General features: G+C 42.5%; 2 protein-coding genes across 2 annotated transcripts; one reads left to right on the top strand and one right to left on the bottom strand.

The window, feature by feature from the left end:
- Positions 1–5102: 5102 nt before the first annotated feature.
- Positions 5103–8348, bottom strand: LOC143217242 (uncharacterized). The gene is made up of 3 exons (XM_076441265.1): positions 8192–8348; positions 7480–7804; positions 5103–6302 (listed from the first exon to the last, which is right to left on the bottom strand). The coding sequence occupies exons 2-3, from the start codon at positions 7656–7658 to the stop codon at positions 5897–5899; spliced, it is 585 nt and encodes a 194-aa protein (XP_076297380.1). The 5' UTR covers positions 7659–7804; positions 8192–8348; the 3' UTR covers positions 5103–5896.
- Positions 7367–21018, top strand: LOC143217218 (uncharacterized). Its single transcript, XM_076441222.1, has 10 exons — positions 7367–7777; positions 10666–11244; positions 13387–13831; positions 16764–16936; positions 17023–18169; positions 18249–18370; positions 18911–19195; positions 19262–19799; positions 20079–20332; positions 20427–21018. Exons 2-10 carry the CDS (start codon positions 10702–10704, stop codon positions 20571–20573), a joined length of 3654 nt encoding a protein of 1217 aa, XP_076297337.1. The 5' UTR covers positions 7367–7777; positions 10666–10701; the 3' UTR covers positions 20574–21018.
- The last annotated feature ends 7 nt before the right edge of the window (positions 21019–21025 follow it).

The raw sequence follows: 21025 nt of genomic DNA, 5'->3' as shown, positions 1-21025 counted from the left end.
TATAACAAAATCGTTAAGGGATGAAATCGGTTTTTATGTTATTCCTGCTTCCCACGATCCGCAATCTATTTGCGACACTGATTCATATGATTATTTCGAACTGTTATTAGTGGACTGCGGATTTTTATGCATTTATAGGAGAATTGAGTAGATGAAATTCATGATTGTTCCAAAATTTTTAAAAATAAAGATGCCAATATACGATTCCTCCTCTATTAAAATCGTTAAGGGAGGAAATAACATTCAATTTAGTTTCTATTTCAGTCGTTACAGACAATCTTTATTTTGCATAAAGATCCGCAGTTATTATCGTTAAAATTATTCATGCTTTTACCTTATAGAGGCATTCTGAAACAAATATATAAATGCATCGGACGCCATTTTGGAGCCAGGTGAAAAGGTGTGCCTGCACGCCGGACCAAATATCAAGCATTGATAATATAATCTATAGACTGAGGATCTTTATGCATTTATAGGAGAATTGAGTAGATGAAATTCATGATTGTTCCAAAATTTTTAAAAATAAAGATGCCAATATACGATTCCTCCTCTATTAAAATCGTTAAGGGAGGAAATAACATTCAATTTAGTTACTATTTCTTGCAGTCGTTGCAGACAATTTTTATTTTGCATAGGGAAATTATTCGTGATTTTACCTTATAGAGGCATTCAAGAAACAAATATATAAATGCATCGGACGCCATTTTGGAGCCAGGTGAAGTAAGCTGTGCCTGCACGCGGAACCAAATATCAAGCATTGATAATATAATCTATAGACTGAGGATCTTTATGCATTTATAGGAAAATTGAGTAGGTAAATTTCAAAATTATTGTAAAATTAAATAAATTGAAGATGCCAATATACATATGATTTCTCTATTAAAATCATTAACCCCTCGCCGTATTTTACCGTATTTAACAAATATGAATGCTACACGTTTCTTTTTAGATAAAATAAAATTTGACTCGTCTACAATCAATATTTAAGCATTAAACTAAATGTAGCCTTACAAAAAATATAAATTTTCTCTTCTCTTCTACGACATTTTTCGGGAAAAGACGTTCTAAATCACTGTCACTGTAAAAGAAAAGGTACGGCAACAGGTTAAGGGAGGAAATTCAATTTAGTTTCTATTTCCCGCAGTCGATGCAGACAATTTTTATTTTCCATAAAGATCCGCAGTCTAATAATCTAAATTCAATAAATCGACTGACTTAAAATTAGAACACCAGAGCAGAGTCGTCAGACGAGGGGTGGGAGCATGAATCGAGGGGAAAAAGTTACAAGATACCAATTAATTAACGAGACTTAATGGATCTTGATAAATCATTTTTTCCGAAAGCGTGTTTATTCGTTCGGCGATTATAAACTGTTCAACGTTCAACGGGCACCGTCGAAAGCTGAACAACGATAAATAAACAAGGAAAATTGGAGTGTAACGTGTCGATCGCAGGATTTGCTAGCAACAAACTCCCGCGAAAATGGCGAACTCATTTCCGGCGAGGATCTCTCGTGGAAAGTTTCCTGACCTCGTTCCCGGTTATCGTCGTCATTGATAAATTATCGCGCCGTATTAGCGTAAATAATTCGAATGAATGATCGCCACGCTACTTTCTTTCCACGCTGTTCCCGAGCCAAGATGGCGTCCTCGGCAGGACGCGCACACGTGCTCGGAAAATTGAAACCTTACGTTGTGGAAAATTTACAGTTTTGTTCTTTGAAAATTGGTGCTCGGTAATCTAGTCAATTAGAACCGTTTCTATTTTGCACACGGGCCGCTCGGTAGTTTTCCATTAGTATTATTATCTGAGTTGGTTTTTGTTTAGCGGCGTTATCGCGGCGAAACGTCGTCGCCGAGCGAGCATAGTTGAAATCCGAACGAGTCTGCAACGGGAACTGCAAGAAAGTTAGAAAGTTGACTTTGCAACTCTAATTCGAAATTCTCTAATTCTAAACGAGCCACAGTAATATTCGGATAGTTTGAAAAGGGCGATCACTTTTTTAATATCGGATCATACGACTTGGATGGTTTTTTAGAAGTTGGAACAATTAGTTTGCTACATGACGTGAAAAGGAAATTTTGAGAAGATTGCAATTGGTCGGAATTAAACAGAAAATAATAAAAGTTGTTTACAACCTTTTTATGTGGGCCAATTTGGAAAATTTAAAAAATACGTTTCGTAGATCTGTGTCAATTATGCATATTCCGAAAATTTCATAAAAATTGGTAGAAGCGGAAAAAACTACAGGAATATTTCAGTTGTAGGCTGAAAATAGTGAAAAACTTCCATTTATACCATTTTTAATCGACAACGATCTACACAAAATGTATTTTTTAAATTTTCAATATAGACCCCGGTCAAAAAGTTTCTCTATAATTCCGACGAATCGTAATTCTTTCAAAATTTCATTTTCACGTCGTGTAGTAAATTAATTGTTCTAACGTCTAAAAAAAATTCAAGTCGTATGATCTGTTACTAAAAAAGTTATCGTTCTTTTAAGAGTGTCCGAGTATTACCGTGGTCCACCGTATAATGAAATCGGTACTTAAAGTAAAATTAGAATATCGCCGTATTGAATAACATGCTTTAGATTAGTTTTACGTAAAAAGGAGATAACGGGCGAACGACAGAAATAATGAACAATGTTGAAGAGGCGGAGATAACGCGATACGGTACGCCGCTAATTGTTATTGTCGGAGATATCGTTCGGTGTCGCGCGTCGCTATTTCCCCGCCACACACACAGATATAATTTTATTTTGATTTATACAATATATTTATTTATTTGTTAGATTTGTACATTCTGATACTGAGCGTTGAAAGATTTCGTTTTCTTTTTTTAGGTTATTTCTATTCGGCAAACGTTGTTGACTCGATTTTGTTTCGGCATTTTCGTTGGATAATATTCTTGAAAATTCTTATTATCCGGTCAGTCGCTATTTCCACCAGATTTAATTTGATTTTTATTGTTTTTTTGTTATTTTCAATACAGTATACTTGTACGTTCTGATACTGACAATGAGCGTTGAAAGATTTCGTTTTCTTTTTTTAGGTTATTTCTATTCGGCAAACGTTGTTGACTCGATTTTGTTTCGGCATTCGCTGAATAATATTATTGAAATTTCTTACTTCCCTGCCAGTCGATATTTCCACCAGATTTAATTTGCTTTTTACTATTTTTAATATTTTCATTACGGCAGATTTGTACGTTAGTATCGAGAGATTTCGTTTTCTTTTTTTTAGGTTATATTTCTATTCGGCAAACGTTGTTGACTCGATCTTGTTTCGGCATTTTCGTTGGATAATATTCTTGAAAATTCTTATTTTCCTGTCAGTCGCTATTTACACCAGATTTAATTTGATTTTTATTGTTTTTTTGTTATTTTCAATACAGTATACTTGTAAATACGTTCTGATACTGCGCGTCGAGAGATTTCGTTTTCTTTTTTTAGGTTAGTTCTATTCGGCAAACGTTGTTGACTCGATTTTGTTTCGGCATTCGCTGGATAATATTATTGAAATTTCTTACTTCCCCGCCAGTCGATATTTCCATCAGATTTAATTTGATGTTCATTGTTTTTGTTATTTTCAATACAGTATACTTGTACGTCCTGATACTGAGCGTCGAGAGATTTCGTTTTCTTGTTTTAGGAGGTAATTTCTATTGAGCAAACGTTGTTGACACGGATTTCTTTCGGCATTCGCTGGATAATATTGTTGAAAATTCCTGTTGAACGAGACGCGGTATATGCCGGCAAACATGTTGATCGACACGTGCCGCACGTGGACGATAGTGATACACACGTGATAGCGGCTATCGTATTGCTCGTAATCTCGATGATACGCTTCGCGACCGGCCTCCCTCGTCCATTGTGTACGCAAGATCAATTGTTTAGTTGACCGAAGGTACGACGACTTTTAACTTCTATAAACATTAGACGAGATATGTAGCTCGTTGAACAGTATTGATCTTGTAGAACAAAATTGATTTATCGTTGATCAAATATCAATTGCATGCTTCGATGCAATCGCGATTGATCCGTGCCAATTTTTCCATAAGACTCCTTGCACATTCTGGCAAGAATCATTTGCTCCGTTCAAGTGTCCGTACACCGCTATTTCATGTAGCGGTGAAACGCTCAAACTGCTGGCTGGTAACACGTAAACCTGGTAAGGTAGAAAGTAACACCACCGACGAGAAAGAAATTTAAGAAATTTTCTCGTCGGCAAAGATCCCTGTGGGAAATCTATTCTATTTGACCGACATACGGATGTTTAACCCAGATAACTTATCGACAGAGATATTGCGATGGTAACGTCACTTTCCTTTCGGTATTTCGTCGGTGTCGTCGGTGAGGAAGCAAACCGTCACAAAACCATATTTATTATGATGAATTGTTACATTCTGCACCAAATCACAGACGAATTACATCTCGTCGGTGCCAGAAAGAATATGATATTTAGAACAATAGAGAAAAATTAATCAAGTGGCTATTACCACTGTCTATTGATATTATTCAAATAATTTTTATTTTGCAGATAGATCCGCATGATTGTTCGTACCTCCCCTACCTGTACTGCAGTATTACACTAGAAGTCTGCCGGTGTGCCGAGTCTCTCCGAGCTAGTCAACATTCGTGTTGTAAATGTTTAGAATGTAATATTCATAAGTTACGTACACGTACGATATGCAAAACACTTTTTATGTATGAATTTACAATTAATACATATAGCCTTTATTTATTCAAACGAATATCTGCGTATTATATTTATTGAATCACCAATTTTTCCCGAACGTCCCACATGTAGTAGAGTTACACTACTGATTTCCGCAAAAGTGTACTAATTATCGAGTTAGTGTACTGATTTGGAATAGCAAAAATCAGCAGTCAGCGTCTGGCTTGTCGTTGAGTTGTACTACTGAATTTCGTGCCACCTCCTTCGATATCATGTGCTCCTGATACTTTCTAAATTTTCGAGGAAATTTTTCGAAAATCTCGAAAATTGAACTTTGTATTAGGAGAACATGACGTCACAGGAGGTGGCACGAAATTCAGTAGTATAAGTCAACGACAAGTCAGACGGCCGAAAATTTTTAAAAATCTCGAAAATTGGAAAAGTATCAGGAGCACATGACGTCACAGGAGGTGGCACTAAATTCAGTAGTATAAGTCAACGACAAGTCAGACGGCCGAAAATTTTTAAAAATCTCGAAAATTGGAAAAGTATCAGGAGCACATGACGTCACAGGAGGTGGCACGAAATTCAGTAGTATAAGTCAACGACAAGTCAGACGGCCGAAAATTTTTAAAAATCTCGAAAATTGGAAAAGTATCAGGAGCACATGACGTCACAGGAGGTGGCACGAAATTCAGTAGTATAAGTCAACGACAAGTCAGACGGCCGAAAATTTTTAAAAATCTCGAAAATTGGAATAGTATCAGGAGCACATGACGTCACAGGAGGTGGCACGAAATTCAGTAGTATAAGTCAACGACAAGTCAGACGGCCGAAAATTTTTAAAAATCTCGAAAATTGGAAAAGTATCAGGAGCACATTACGTCACAGGAGGTGGCACTAAATTCAGTAGTACAAGTCGACGACAAGTCAGACAGGCTTACTTTTTCGGAATTTTCACTATTCCAAATCAATAGTACAATTCGGAATAAGGAAGCGAATATAATTTTTTTTTATCGATCCCAGAGACGACTCGATGAAAAGTCAAACGAAAGAAGAGCACTCAAAGGAAACGCCCATGGAAGAGGAAGTGTTTCGGGATATTTGATTGACTTGTAGGAACGAAATAAATACAAATGAATTTCTTACACACATTTTTGTTTATTTATTTTTACTTTTATGTGTTACATGATAAACATTATATCATATAAACAATCCTATGTAAGGTAATGTATAAATAGGTTCTCGCTGTACAATATACACGAAGAATTTACCAAACGCGAACGCTTTCCGGTCTCTAAATGCTTCTCGGTTCGTTTACGCGGAACCGGAAGTGTCCGTGGAAGACTTGACCGCTTCCGTCGGGCGTGGAAACCACCAGGAATCCTCGTTCTCGGCTTTCCCGATGGAACATCTTCTCGATCGATATACTCTCCTCGACGGCAGGGGAAGAAATGACTCTGCGTTGGATATTGGCGCCGGCTGATATCGTTGAACAGTCTCGAAGGTGCACAAAGGTTGTTCGTTGCGTGGCAGTTTGCCAGGTGACCTATAATCCCTTCTGCCACCGAACACCGGCATCCACTGGTCAGGAGAACAGTATCCTCCGGCAGAGATCGCGGGCTGCAAGCAAATCCGTCGTGGTTAACGTCTACGTTACTCGATTCCGTGATCAATACTTAAACGTGTGTGAAAATTTAAATAGAAAAAGTTCTTCTAATTTACAAACGAACCAAGTACTCGAAGACTTCCTCGTGAAGAAGAAAATCATAGTGCCAGGGGTTAACATTAAATCTACCGGGCATTAAAACTGGCTACTAACCGTCGCCATATGTACAAATGACGGAATCGAATTTATTTGGATTTTTTGCGATCTTCATTATAATGTGTGCTTAAATATATGTGCGGATCTTTACGCAAAATAAAAATCTTCTATCTAAATCGCAACCAAACTAGACTGACAATGAGATAGAAATTTATGTTCTTTCTTAATATGTTTTTTTTCAGTGGGTTGGAGATAATACAACAATATTCTTAAATTCTTCCAATGCGTATTGGGTTGGCAAATAAGTTCGTTCGGTTTTTTAGAGTGGAATAAATCACAAAAACCGAACGAACTTATTTGCCAACCCAATACATATACTATTTGAAATCACACCTACTGATTTTTGTCATAAACGCACAAAATCCGCTGTCTAATAATCATTTTCAATGGAAGCATCTTTACGCATTCAGCGATTGTAGAATACAAAATGTGGAAACGGTGATTTGACCGGTAACGGTAGATTTAGCGTTAAAGAAGAAGAATGTTTATGCAAAATAAAAATCGTCTGCGTCGATTGCAAGAAATAGAAACCAAACAGAATGCAATTTCCACCCTTAACACATTACCGACCGGTGATTATTGCATAATTTAACAAAATCTATGGTACATGGCTAAACACATTTTAATGGAACCTTCAATAGCAACAGCAATTTTCATTGTTAACTAACAAGTCACCCTCAGTAATATCGTCTAATAGTTTCATTGAAGTTTGCAATGTAAAAGAAACTTTCTATGCTTTCTTTTGGTGCAGCAAAATTATTGAAAATCCTATTGACAGGCTTCCGGTAGGTAAAGTGTTAATAACTTGAATAGATAAGAAATCATATATTGACATCATCAATTTTCCTTCAATTTTCAATTTCATCTACTAAATTTTCGTATAAACGCATAAAGATCCGCAGTCTAGTTATCGTGAATTGAACTTTGACATTAACACGAGCCGGAACGCGTTAACAACACGTGTAGCCGGCTCACCGTGAAATGCGACCGAGGACATCGACGTTATCCCACGACCAGTGGAGCCGAGATTGTGGGCAGTGGATGGGGACTGTCTCGATCAACGCCACGCCATAGATCTCCCGATCGATCCCCGTCGCCGTAGAGACAGCCCGAGGCCGCGGCGTCAACGTAAACACTGTCGCGTCGATTCGCATCGACGACGATACTCGTCTAGAAATCGACCTTCGACGCTCTGCTTCTTCAGCCAGAAGAAAGGGAAAACCTCTGCGGACAAGCTCGGGAGCTCTCGGACCGGCTGCATCACCTCGCAAAGGTAAGACTGGCTTCTGAATCCGATAACCTGCGAAAAACAAACAGAAATTAGAAGCTTTCCTGGCTTAGTCATACTCGTATTCGCTGTCGGAAGTTTTCTCCTTCATGAAGTAGTCGAACAATTTAGCAGAATTGTGTCACGGATTCTCTGGATACTACGCTGTGTGCCGTATAGACTGCGGATTTTATGCATTTATGACAAAAATGGACATGTGCAGTTTAAAACATTTAAGGACATCAGTTTATTCATTTTGAGCTTAATAAGACAATTAAAAGAAGAAAGAAATTTTTGTTTGGCTCCCCTGTGTCTTGCAAACAATGGAAACATTTTTTTATATTGCATGAAGATCCGCAGTCTATAGTTTGGCTATGTTTAAGTAAAATGCGAGATGGGATTTCTGGCTTGGTATTATACATTTTCGTTGCTCGTATTCATTGTTGGAATTTTTCTCTGTATTCAAACAATTTAGCAGGATCGAGTCAGGGATTCTCTGGATACTACGCTGTGTGATATGACTGTAAACAATAAAGTGTACGAAATTAGTTTGAATATGTTTAAGCGAACTGTGCGATGGCAGACGTCACAAGTGCCGGTGGAGCTTTCCTGGCTTGGAATTATACTGTTTCGTTGCTCGCATTCAGTGTTGGAATATTTCTCCTTCACGAAGTAGTCGAACAATTTAGCATAATTGAGTCGGGGATTCTCTGGTTACTACGCTGTGTGCCATGACCGTAAACAACAAAGTGTACGAAATTAGTTTGGTTATGTTTAAGTGAACTGCCAGGTGGCAGACGTTAAAAATGACAGTGGAGCTTTCCTGGCTTGGTGATTATACATCTTCGTTGCTCATATTCATTGTTGGAATTTTTCTCAGTGTTCAAACAATTTAGCAGAATTGATTCAGGGATTTTCTGGATACTACGCTGTGTGATATGACCATAAACAACAAAGTGGATGTAATTAGCGAGATGGCAGACGTGACATGTGACGGTGGAGCTTTCCTGGCTTGGAATAATACATTTTCGTTGCTTATATTCATTGTTGGAATTTGTCTCAGTATTCAAACAATTTAGCAGAATTTAGTCAGGGATTCTCTGGATACTACGATGTGTGCCATGACCGTAAACAACAAAATGTACGAAATTAGTTTGAATATGTGCGATGGCAGACGTTACATGTGACAGTGGTAGCAAACGTGACAAGAAGTGTTGTTTGAGAATTATTTTTGCTGTGTTTCGCAAGTAGGCTACCAGTGAAGTAGGGTTGCCAGATCTTCTATATTTTATATGAGTCTTCTATATTTAAACTTGATCTCCTATATCATATTTGAATTTTTAAAAATCTTTGTTTGAATAAAAAAGTTTAAAATGTGTTAAAAAAATGTGTAAAATGTGTAAAAAGTTTTAAATATATACACAATTGCAGTTTTCACTACATCTTCTAAATATATTTGGATAGAACATTTCTGGCAACCCTACAGTGAAGCTGTCATGTTGGGCCCACCATGGAAGCTATCATGATGTGGCTAACAGTGAAGCTATCGCTTGTGAAACGAGGATTCCAAAATGGACACTCTATGTATAGTGGGGAACAAATAATTCGTTGTTCGGAAGACTAAGTATATTCCTGAGATCATTTGTAATAACTTTTTACTTTACGAAAATGTTCTTTGCGAATTCGTTCAGGGGTTACTAACGAAAAACGAAGACCAATTGGAGTGCGGCTACTGCGAACAGATTCTGGCTCGGCCAATGCCCACTCTCAGCGGGACTTGTCACCTGCTGCTGTAGCCACGCTCTGATTGGTCCGCGCGTTTCGTGAATAACTCGTTAACGAAGCCATGGAGAAAATTTTCGTAAAGGGAAAAGTTGTTTCAAATGACCTTGGGAATCTCACCAAATTAAGAAGTGCAATTGCACGTAGCAGGTGCATCGGTGGTGCCAGTTTTCCTCTATCATTTTGTTCTAAAGTTCTTTGTTAAAAAAGAACAGTAACTTGTCCCAGTCCCTGTATAATTCATACTTACACTGTACTTTGTGATTTAATTGAATAAGAGACCAGAATTACAATGTAATTTATAATTTAACTAAATGAGAGACCAGAATTGCAATGCAATTTGTAATTTAATTGAATACGAGACCAGAATTACAATGTAACTTGTAATTTAATTGAATACGAGACTAGAATCACAAATTGCATCGTAATCTAATCGAACAAGATCACAGAATTACAAATTACACCGTAATTTAATTGAACAAGAGACCTCAATTACAAATACCTCGTGATTTAATTGAATAAGAGACCTCAATTACAAATACCTCGTGATTTAATTGAATAAGAGACCAGAATTACAATGTAATTTGTAATTTAATTGAACAAGAGGCCAGAATTACAATGTAATTCGTCATTCAATTGACTAAGAGACCAGAATTACAATGTAATTCGTCATTTAATTGACTAAGAGACCAGAATTACAATGTAATTCGTCATTTAATTGAATACGAGACCAGAATTACAATGTAACTTGTAATTTAATTGAATACGAGACCAGAATCACAAATTGCATCGTAATCTAATCGAACAAGAGACCTCAATTACAAATACATTGTAATTTAATTGAATAACAGACCAGAGAATGACAAATAACATCGTTATCTAAACTGAACAAGACACCAGAATTACAACTTACATTGCAATTCAATTGAACGAAGCGACTGAACTTCGAATCACGAAATAATCGAATACAATATAACTGAATTACTTTGTAACGATAATTCGTGAAGTAATTCAACTATAATTCACCACAACTCTGCCGGAGGAGTATTTTAGACGTTCATTTCGCACGGTGGTTTCGGAAAAGAGTAATGGTTTTTTGGTTTTGGTTGTAGGCGACGCAGCGTGCGGCGGCCGTGTATCGACCGTGAATGGAGGCGAGGGTGGCGGACGAGGACGAGGGCGAGGGCGACGGTGAGGGCAAGGTGGAGGATGAGGTTGAAGTGGAAGAGGATGAGGGCGGGGGCGCAGCCGCTGTTCCGCCGCGGCAAACCAGGCCAACGCTGCGCGACATTGCCCGGCTCTGTGTCAACACGCTCAGAGCGTTCTATGTCGGGGACCTAGTCGTTGCAGTTGCGCCATCCGAGCCGAAGTTCACCGTCCGTCGAGGGACAGAGGTCCCGGTTGCTCGAAACATGGGCAACCTGCAGAGCGAGGCCAAAAAGAAGACCAAGAAAGGTAAGATCGCGGAAGGGACGACTAGCGTCCATGGCTCTGTCGACGGACTTGGTGACACCACCGACACGGGGGACGATGGCGAGACTGGGGACACGGAAGACACGCCAGCCAGGAAACCAACACCCACTGCCAGATACGAAGAGAGGATAGACAGGCTAGAGAAGTTCGACAAGCCTAGGCCAACCTACCATGGCAAGCGACAGGCTCCCAAGCCTCCCGGATCCGCCGTGAGAAAGGTCAGGGCTGCTGCCAAGGAGTTACCCTTAACTCATCGACGATTATTTCAACGACAATCGTTTCATCGACATTTAAATTCATTGACAATATTAACCCTTAGCACTCCAATGGCGATTCTGAGAGGCGCCACTAAAAATTGCTGTAGCATTATTCAAAATATTGTTCAGATTATTAAATATTAGGTTGGGGAAAAAGAAATCCATCATTTCTTCGCTTGAGATAACGTAAAAATAATGGATTTCTTTTTCCCCAACCTAATATATCGGTATCTAGTCCATTACTAAACATTTAGGTATTGTACGAGATATTTATACCAATTTCATAAAAAAAAGCATAGGGAATGGAAATATTCTAAATCGAATGAAATGTTTAATTTTCGAATTAAAATAGCTTGGACTGCAAAGGGTTAACTCACCGACATTTTGAGATCATTTCATCAACAAACGTTTCAACAACAATTTATAATTGTTAATGTAGATTGTTATTTTCATTCAGCTGGTGATAATGTGTTTACATGCGTGTAGTTATCGGTACACAACAATGTATCACGACATGTATATTTATTTCCCTGCACAGAAAAATAGCAATGCTACTGACATAGTTGTTGTTAAGTATTATCTATTCTTATTGATGTTAATAAAGCGAAAGTGTTAATAGTTAACAACAACTACTGATGTATCAGTAGCATTGCCATTTTTTCTGTGCAAGAAAATAAATATAGATACATTGTTGTGCGTCGATAACTACACGCATGCAAACACATTATCACTAGCTGAATGAAAAACAATTATAAATTGTTGTTGAAACTATCGTCAATGAAAACGTCCGTCGAGGAAATGACTGTCGATGATCTCAAAAAAAAAAAAAATGTCAGTGAGTTAATATTGTCAACGAAGTTCGATATCGATGAAGTCGTGAAAGTAATTGTCGGTGAGTTAAGGGAAATGGTAATCCCTGCGGAAGGGATGGCGCGATTCGCTTCTTGATTCTTCAGATCTCCGTCCAAGTTCGAGTCTACGCCCCTTTTCCATTCTCCCTTCGTGTGATCTCTATCGGACATCGCTGCGGTTTCTTTGAAAACTGTCTCGCCAGAAATCCACTTTCTGTATCGAAAAGAAATGGTCACGAGTGAGACGCAATTGGCGGAATCGAATTGTAGAACGAGAATATAGACGGGAGCAACGGGAGGACATTTCGTGGCACTACTTCCGAGGGGCGTATGGGGGTTAATAGGTCGCCGGAGGGGGTTGAAGATTAAAGGCGACGATCGAGAGTAATTGGGACGAAGCAATAATTTATATACTTCCGATTGCTTTTAGAACCGAGTGACGCTATCGTCGAACAATTATCAGCGATGTCTACAACGAACATGCTACGTACGAAATTGAAATTAGAATTCAAATTGGAATTCAAATTGAAACTGGAATTGAAATGGGAATTGGACTTGAAATTGGAATTGAAATGGGAATTGGAATTGAAATTGGTGTTCAAATTAGAATTCAAATTGAAACTGGAATTGAAATTGGAATTGAAATATTGGAATTGGAATTGAAATGGGAATAGGAATTGAAACTGGAAGTGAAATGGGAATTGGAATTGAAATTGAGTGTTCAAATTAGAATTCAAAGTGAAACTGGAATTGAAATTAGAATTAAAATATTGGAATTGGAATTGAAACTGGAATTGAAATGGGAATTGGAATTGAAGTTGGAATTCAAATTGATATATAAAAACCACACTGTTTATGGTGTTAAAAACGTCTCTTTAGGACGTAAGACTTTCAGACCTAAACTACACGTAAAATTTCATCTAAAATGAAACGCGTAACATTCATATTTGTTAGACTTTGTTGAAGACCTCCATCACGAGTCTGGCTCGTCAAAATACGGCAAGGGCGTTAAACCCAACAAAGATATTCAGGTGTTCTGTTTCTTGCGATTCACGCTGTATACTATCGCGTTGCCTTACAGAAATAATTCCCATCCAGAATTTCCCGGTCGCCTTACGCACGCCCAAAAACGTGTCGTATCTCTTCTCGATCACGTGCGTGTCGTATCTCCTCTACGCGAACAATAATGTGAACCAACGACACGCGCAAAATTTAATATGTTTTACCGAACTATGAAATATTACTCGAACAGATTCCGGATTCCGAGGCACAGGAGAAACCGATTGAGATTCGAAGGGAGCAGACCGACGGGGAAGATGGACACCGACGATCGTTGGACAAGATGGAAACGACGGAATTCGATTCATCGAACACTTTGCTGGTACCGGTGACTTGTCCTAGTCAGAGGCCGGGGCCGATAGTTCTGGTGACCGATTCCTGGCGGTTGGCAAACAAGGGCGTGATCGTGTCGGAGATCTCGGCTCCACCGAGCCAGGAGTCATCCAGCGACAGTGTGTTCACCGATCCTGACGAGCAGGAAGTCAAGAGGGAACTGAACGATGTAGCTAGGTCGCCCACGATCGAGGAAGAGTCTTTCACGATCGAGGAAGAGGCGTTCCCGATCCTGAGGAACCAAAAAAGTGAACCGAGCCCGAAGAAACAGAGGATCGAACCGAGCCCGCTGCCCCCGGGAGCCGGTGAGTCCTTCAGCTATCTTCCAATTATTATTAGACTGCGGATTTTATGCATTTATGACAAAAATCGGTACGTACAATTTAAAAGAGTGGAGGTATTAAAAAGATTTAAGGCCACCACTGTATTAGTTTCACCTTAACATGATAATCAAAAGCAGAATGAAATTTTTATTTGGCTCCTGTGTCTTGCAATCAATGGAAACATTTTTTTATTTTGCATAAAGAACCGCAGTCTAATTGTCATCATGTATTGCTTGTCTACCCCACTTTAAATGCTTCATAATTAGACAGCGGATTTGATGCGTTTATAACAAAAATGAGCAAGTGTAATTCGACACAGTGGAAACATTCGAACGATTTAAAGCCACTGTAATATTATCTTCGACCTATTAACCCTTAGCACCACTAAAAATTGCTGTACCATTATTCAAAATATTGTTTACATTATTAAAAATGCTGGTGTCTAATATATTACTAAACAGTTACGTATTGCATGAGGTATTCAATTTCATATTCATCAGAAAAAAACATCAAATACAATAATTTTGTTCTAGGTTGGAAGATATGTTTAATTTTCGAGTTGAAATAGCTGCGAGTGCAAAAGGTTAACACTAAACCAACCATCATTCCAGATTTTTTTATTTTACGGTTATTGATATAATAAAAATGATTTCATAAGAAATGATTGTATAGATATCTTTTGTGGAGCATATATTACAATAGGAGCTGCACAAAGTCTAAATAAAATCATTCTTGTCATTTTTCTAAGGGAACATGTACCAGTTACTTTTCAGGCTCGGTGGGTTTAGTGTTAAACGTATTAAGGGGGTAAACTCATTTCCAGGATTGCAAGGGTGCGGGATGCGTCTTCTCATTTCTCGATAATGCAAAGATGGGGTTTTTTCCAGTGATCGCCGCTAGATAAAAGATCAATCGATTTCTAAAGAATCTTATTTTTACGTACAGTGAGGAGTATAACTGATTCCACACACTTTAAATCAGAACAACTTTTTTATGAATAGACCAAGCGACTTCAATTTCTCTGTAAGGCTAGAAGAATTAGTTTAGTAAATGATAAACGACCAAATGCATTTTTTCAATTTGTTTATTAGACGTCATTTACTAAACTAATTCTTCTAGCCTTACAGAGAAATTGAAGTTGTTTGGTCCATTCACATGAAAGTTATTTTGATTTAAAGTGTGTGGAATCAGTTATACTTCTTACTGTAATTTGCTCGTGGAAAATTTATTATTGTGGAAACTTGTGATGACAATACTTCCAATTACACCAAAACTCTTTAATTGAATGGATAAAGGAAATTTAAATATTCCTCGAGATTCGCCATTTAGTATATTTTAAAAATTTTAACGTAAATAAGAAGAAATAAGAAGGCAGATCCCGCACCCTTGCGATCCTTGAAACGACACAACCCCTCAAGAAAGAAAAACAATATCTATTTCACCTCAATTGGTTGCAAATCAGGTATAAAATGTTTACTTTGCATAAAGATCCGCTGTCTATTGATAACACAAGGGGAGCTTCTATGAATTAGCATCCTTTCCATTAAACCAATTATTCGGAAGCTACCCTTGTTAGCAGGAGTGGAGTAGACGTCCATTGTGATCTTCGACGCGCCTCGAGAGGAATGGAAAACAATAGAACTTTACGACAAATGAGCCAACGTCGATTCCTCGAATGATAGTACATAATTGCTGTTCGAAAGAAGGCGTTGCTCGATGCGCCTCGGGAATCTACCGTCGCGGTGTGAAAGTAAACTAGCGGTGATAAACGCACGATTAATGGGTCGTCGATAAGAGGAGCGATAAGAGGAGGCGTGACCCACCACGTGTCGCATTCGTGAATCTTCCGTCGCGATCGCGATCCTCCGTTTCGAGAAAGCTGCATGCAAACTGGACCACTCGCTCGGATCCGACGTGACGTCGGAGACAATCGGGTTATCGATCTTCGACGAGGCGATGATCCATCGTCCGAGCGCGACAGTGTCACCGGTCGACGATTCGCAATTATTTTTGCGTCGTCGGAGGTTAGCGCGTCGATGTGCGCGTCGATATGCTCACCGATTCCGAGACCGGCGAATTCGTGTAGTAATTGCGTTCCATTGTGATCGTCGAGATGCAACGCTCGCGACGGACGTCGAGGAATATTTTTAATAATGATTCTCCGGTCGAAATGAGTGCAAGAGATCGTCAGCCAAGTTCCATGGGGCCTCCTGGTCGAGGGACACGGAGCCTGGATGATTTTGTAGCAGGTAGGCCGACAGAGGTGCGGAGGACCCGACAGTTATCCGGAGCTCAACTGTTCGTGTTTGCTGAAAACTTTCATTGGAAGATCAACAGTGTGTAGATTACTGTAGACAGCAGTTTTATTGAGCGGAACACTTTATCTACCGGAAGCCTATTAATTGGATTTTCGATATCGTGCTGCACCGGAAGGAAGCTTGTCATTATCGAAAGTAAAACTATTCATTTATGTCACCGGGGGTGTGTTGTAGCTCAGTGGCGCATCCAGGAGGGGGGAAAAAATGTTTAGCTTCCAAAATTAAAATCGTGGAATAGGTCTGGGTACCGTAGACAGATGTTTTGGCTAAAAAAAAAAGGTCATCAAGCAAAACCTAGGGCTGGGTTCAACTCGGTCCACCCCCAAGATTAAATCCTGGTGCGCCATTGTTGTAGCTTGAATCACGATTGAAATTTCTATAAAAAAATCCTTATCCAAAATTAGAAAATAACCGCCGGTAGATAATGCGTTAAAAGCCTGAACGGTGCAGCTCCGGACGACTATGCGCTGCTGTTGGGAAAGAATGCGTCGGTCGTTGAATATTACATAGGTTCGCCGGTGCCGTCGATGTTCAAAGCGAGTGGTCGCGGTATAGAGAAAGGGGTGGACGGTGTGAAAGAGGGTTCCATCTTTCAGAGAGGCGGATAGTGGAGTCGCTGATCTCCGTGTTGCCGGAGCAGCTCAAGTCTAGACTGACGGATGAGGAGATCGAGCAGTTCGCGACCAGGCTGTGCTCTAGACTGCACGCGGACGGGCTCCTCGGATCGATTACCTTCGAGAAGGAAGCACCCAGCAAGGAAACCACCACAGTGAGTTCTGAAAAATCCTTGACCAGTCTCTCTTAACGATGGACCACGATGCGAAGCGAAGAATATCTACCGGGGATGATTTTCAGGAGGACATCGAATCGAGCGACCGCAGCGACTCGGAGAAGGAGAACTTGAGACGCGAGATCGAGCGGCTCCGGGAGCTAACTAGAAACGCCGGCGGGACAACGGTGCAGGGCCAGTCGACGCAGACGTCTCCTCTGACCGTGCTGCCGGAGCAAAGGGGCGGAGACAGGCCGAGAATCACCGAGGACGTTGCATCGGACAGGTCCAGCGTTCAGGAGTCGATCCCCGAAGAATTCGCGATTGGTAATGGCTTGGACAACTGCGCGAAAGGTGCGAAGAACGAAGCGACGACGAGGACCACTCGTGCGTCGCCGATGTCGGCTTCGCCACTGCCACCTTCTCCTCCCGCCCATTCGAGCGTAGCTCCACCTCCTCCTCCCCCACCACCACCGCCTCCGTCGCCCTTTTTGGATCGTCCAGTCAGCATGCCTGCGCCGCATCCCGCTGTCCCAACGTTTTCCATACCGCCCCCACCACCGTTGCCACCGTGTCCTTTGGCGGCACAGTCGATTCCGTCGCAAAGTCTAACCTCGTTAACCGGGATTCCTCCGCCTCCTCCTCCACCCCCTCCTTTACCGCCGCCCTTGCAGCCTTTGAGCAGGGAAACACAAGTTTCGCCACCTATTCCACCGCCTCCGCCCCCACCACCGTCCCCCGCTCCCACAAGCAGTCTTATTTCTTCCGGTCCGCCTCCTCCACCGCCCCCTCCAACCCCGATGAACAGCTCCATACCTCCTCCGCCTCCTCCTCCTTTGCCATCCCTTGCCGCGTCTCTTGTAGGTGGATTTAGCGATTCCTCGATTCCTCCACCACCGCCTCCCCCGCCGCCACCTCCAGCCCCGTCGTTGTCCGGCATGGAAGCAGGGATACCGCCTCCTCCACCACCCCCTTGCACCCCACTGATCGGAGGAATACCTCCACCACCACCCATGGGAGGCATTCTCGGCGGACCTTCACCGCCACCACCTCCACCACCACCCGGCAGTGGAATGCTCGGAGGACCACCGCCTCCTCCACCTCCTCCAGGTATGGGACCACCGGGAGGACCTCCCAGACCGCCTCCTCCTCCGGGAGCTTTCTCATCGGCCCAAGGACCCTGCCCTCTACCCGCCCCTCCGGTAGGCGGGTGGAACCCGGCGGCAAGAGCGTGTGAGTATCAGGACGCAGGGTGTCTCGTGACGCGTGAAAGGGAGATATCGCGATGATCAGTGCGCTCCTACTCGTTTAGGCATGAGAAAAGAACCCATGTGTCCAGAAGTGCCCATGAAGCCGCTCTACTGGACGAGGATTCTGGTCCCGGTTGCTCCGACCGAACGTGGTTCCGTCGAAGTTTCGGATGCCCCCGCTCAAGTAAGTCCCAATTATAAATTCGGAAAGAATGCGGCAGCAAGCCCGTCCGATTAGGTTCCCGTTAGGATCCAATTCAGAGATCGGAATTATTTACTCGCGATGGCTGATTGTCGACGGCCACGCCCCCTAGATCCGGTCGCGCGTCTCACTTCCCGTGGCGGTTTTAGTCCTCCTAAGCGCCACGAATAGCGCCCATGGTACGCACCTGCACTGTCTGGAGAACTAGGACCGCCACGGGAAGCGAGACGTCTCCCGGGCCGAAGGGGCGTAGCCTTCGAAAACCGACCGTCTCGAGTAAATATATAATTCCGAGCCCTGGATTAGGTTATTGGCTGAAGTATGTGACGTCAAGTCCCTGTGCCGTCTCAAGAAACGACTTGGGAGGCACAGAGAGAGTAGACTATGTTCCGAAAGTAAGGGCGTGGCTAATGTCTCCGAGGGCGGAGCCGATCACGCCCAGAGTCGAGCGTATGGGCGTGGTCTGAACGATGGGAGGAGCCTGCAGGACGAGAGCAAGGATTAATACTGTTTCCTCCGTAGATACCGTTGTGGGTGGAGCTAGAGGAAGAGAAAAACCTGGACATGAAAGAGTTCGCCGGTCTGTTTTCGCGTCAGGTGACCGAGCGAAAGCCTGTGAAAAAGGTGGACGATTCCACGAAGCCTTCTAAGGTGCAGCCAGCGAAGATCCTCGACTCGAAGCGCTCGAAAACCGTGGGTATCCTCGAGAAGAGCTTGCACGTGGACTTTTACGAGGTGGAGAACGCGGTCTACAACTTGGATACGAGCGTGGTTAGCCTAGAGGCGCTGCAACAGATATACGAGATCGTGAGTACCGTTTGACACCCGCGATTCTTTCAGAGTACGAAGAATTTAACGGGGTTTCTGCTTCAGAGACCGACCGCGAAGGAATTGGAGGACATAAAAGCGTTCGAGGAGACGAATCCTGACGTACCACTGGACCAGCCAGAGGTGTTCCTGAAGAAACTGTCCAGTATAAACTGCTTCACGGAGAGGATAGCCTGCCTGATGTTCCAGACCGAGTTCCAAGACGCGATCTCCTCGGTGTCCAACAAACTGACCAACTTGAGGACCACCTGCGACTTTCTTTGCAACTCTGTCTCTCTGAAAAAGGTGATCGCGTTGATCCTCACGCTGGGGAACTACATGAACGGCGGGAACAGGACTCGGGGGCAGGCAGATGGATTCGGCCTCGAGATCCTGAGCAAGCTGAAGGACGTCAAGTCGAACGTGCCCGGTATTACTTTGCTTCATTACGTGGTGAGAGCGAGGCTGGCTCAGGAGAAGGACTACGACTTCGAGTCGCCTTTTCCGCTGCCTGTACCCGAGCCCGCGGACATCGAGGCTGCCTCCAACATCAACTTCGACTACATAACGAACGAGCTGGAGAGGTTGCGCAAGGAATTGCAAGGTAAGAGACCTCTATGTGCTCGTCTTAGAAGATTTCGAGAGGTACGCCCCCTTTTCCGGCTGTGCGTCTCGCTCTCCGTGACGGCCCTAGTTCTCAAGCCACTTCAGGCCCGCGCCGTATGAACTGTGCATTAGGGCGACACTTGGAGCACTAAGGTCGCCACGGAGAGCGAGAGGCGGGGCCAGATCAAGAGGGCGTAGCCCAAGAAAATCGACCACCGAGAGCTATTAATTCCGTGGCCTGCTCTACTGCGAATCTGGATCGTTCCCTCGTGCGCAGCTTGTATCAAGAAGTGCGGCATTGTGGTGGAGTCCGACCCCGAAGCCTCGGGCCCGTTCAAGTCGAAGATGGACAGTTTCGTGCACGAGGCTACCACGGAGCTGGCGAACGAGGAGGAGGCGTTTCAGGAGGCGAGGAGCAAGTTCAAGGCAGTGATGCGGTTCTACCAGTACACGCCGAAGGGTTCGAATCTGGACCAGGCCGACCCCAGCGCGTTCTTCGTCCTCTGGCTGGGATTCTGTCAGGACTTCAAGGTACTAGCGTGCGAGGTTCGCGCGCGGTTTCACGGTGAAGTAAGTGTTAGTGTTCTCTGAGATCTTCTACTGGTAATTCGGTGATCGCGCGCAGGACATCTGGAAGAAGGAGCAACAACGAATCATGAAGGAGCGAATGGAGGAGATGCGGAAGAAGTACGAGAGCAAGAACAAAGTGGCTAAAACCAAGAAGAGCGCGACGGGCCTGAAGGCGCGACTTCTCAGGCTGCAGCACAAGTAACGGCTCGCGAGTCGGTACATCTTTTTCATGGTGCAGGCCCAGAGGTGGGGCCTCTCAAACTCCTGGTACCCCCACCAATCTCCTTTCTTGTTTGCGACAAACTATGGGGACGGTCTTGCCTCGATCGAGAGAAAAATGCCCACCCCTGGAGCAGGCCATCCATCCGACGAAGAATCGCCTAATCGTCTTCGAGCGAGGACAGTCTGGCTGTCCCGACGCGACAGCACGCGCGGATCCATCGATCGTGTGAAATGGATCCACGCAACACGGCACTAACTTCCGACGCACACCACGACATTCTATCGCGTAGGATACTGTTCGTACGAATCTGTTATTGTAAATAGACTCGTTAAGTTTGCACAGGATTATTTGTAAATACGATGTTTTTCGCGATATAACGAGTTTTCAATTATTCAAGAAAATAAACGATACGTTTTTTACATTATCACCGC

The sequence above is a fragment of the Lasioglossum baleicum genome, chromosome 16, assembly GCF_051020765.1.
Source record: "Lasioglossum baleicum chromosome 16, iyLasBale1, whole genome shotgun sequence".
Lineage (NCBI taxonomy): Eukaryota > Metazoa > Arthropoda > Insecta > Hymenoptera > Halictidae > Lasioglossum > Lasioglossum baleicum.
This window is presented reverse-complemented; position numbering and strand designations above follow the sequence as displayed.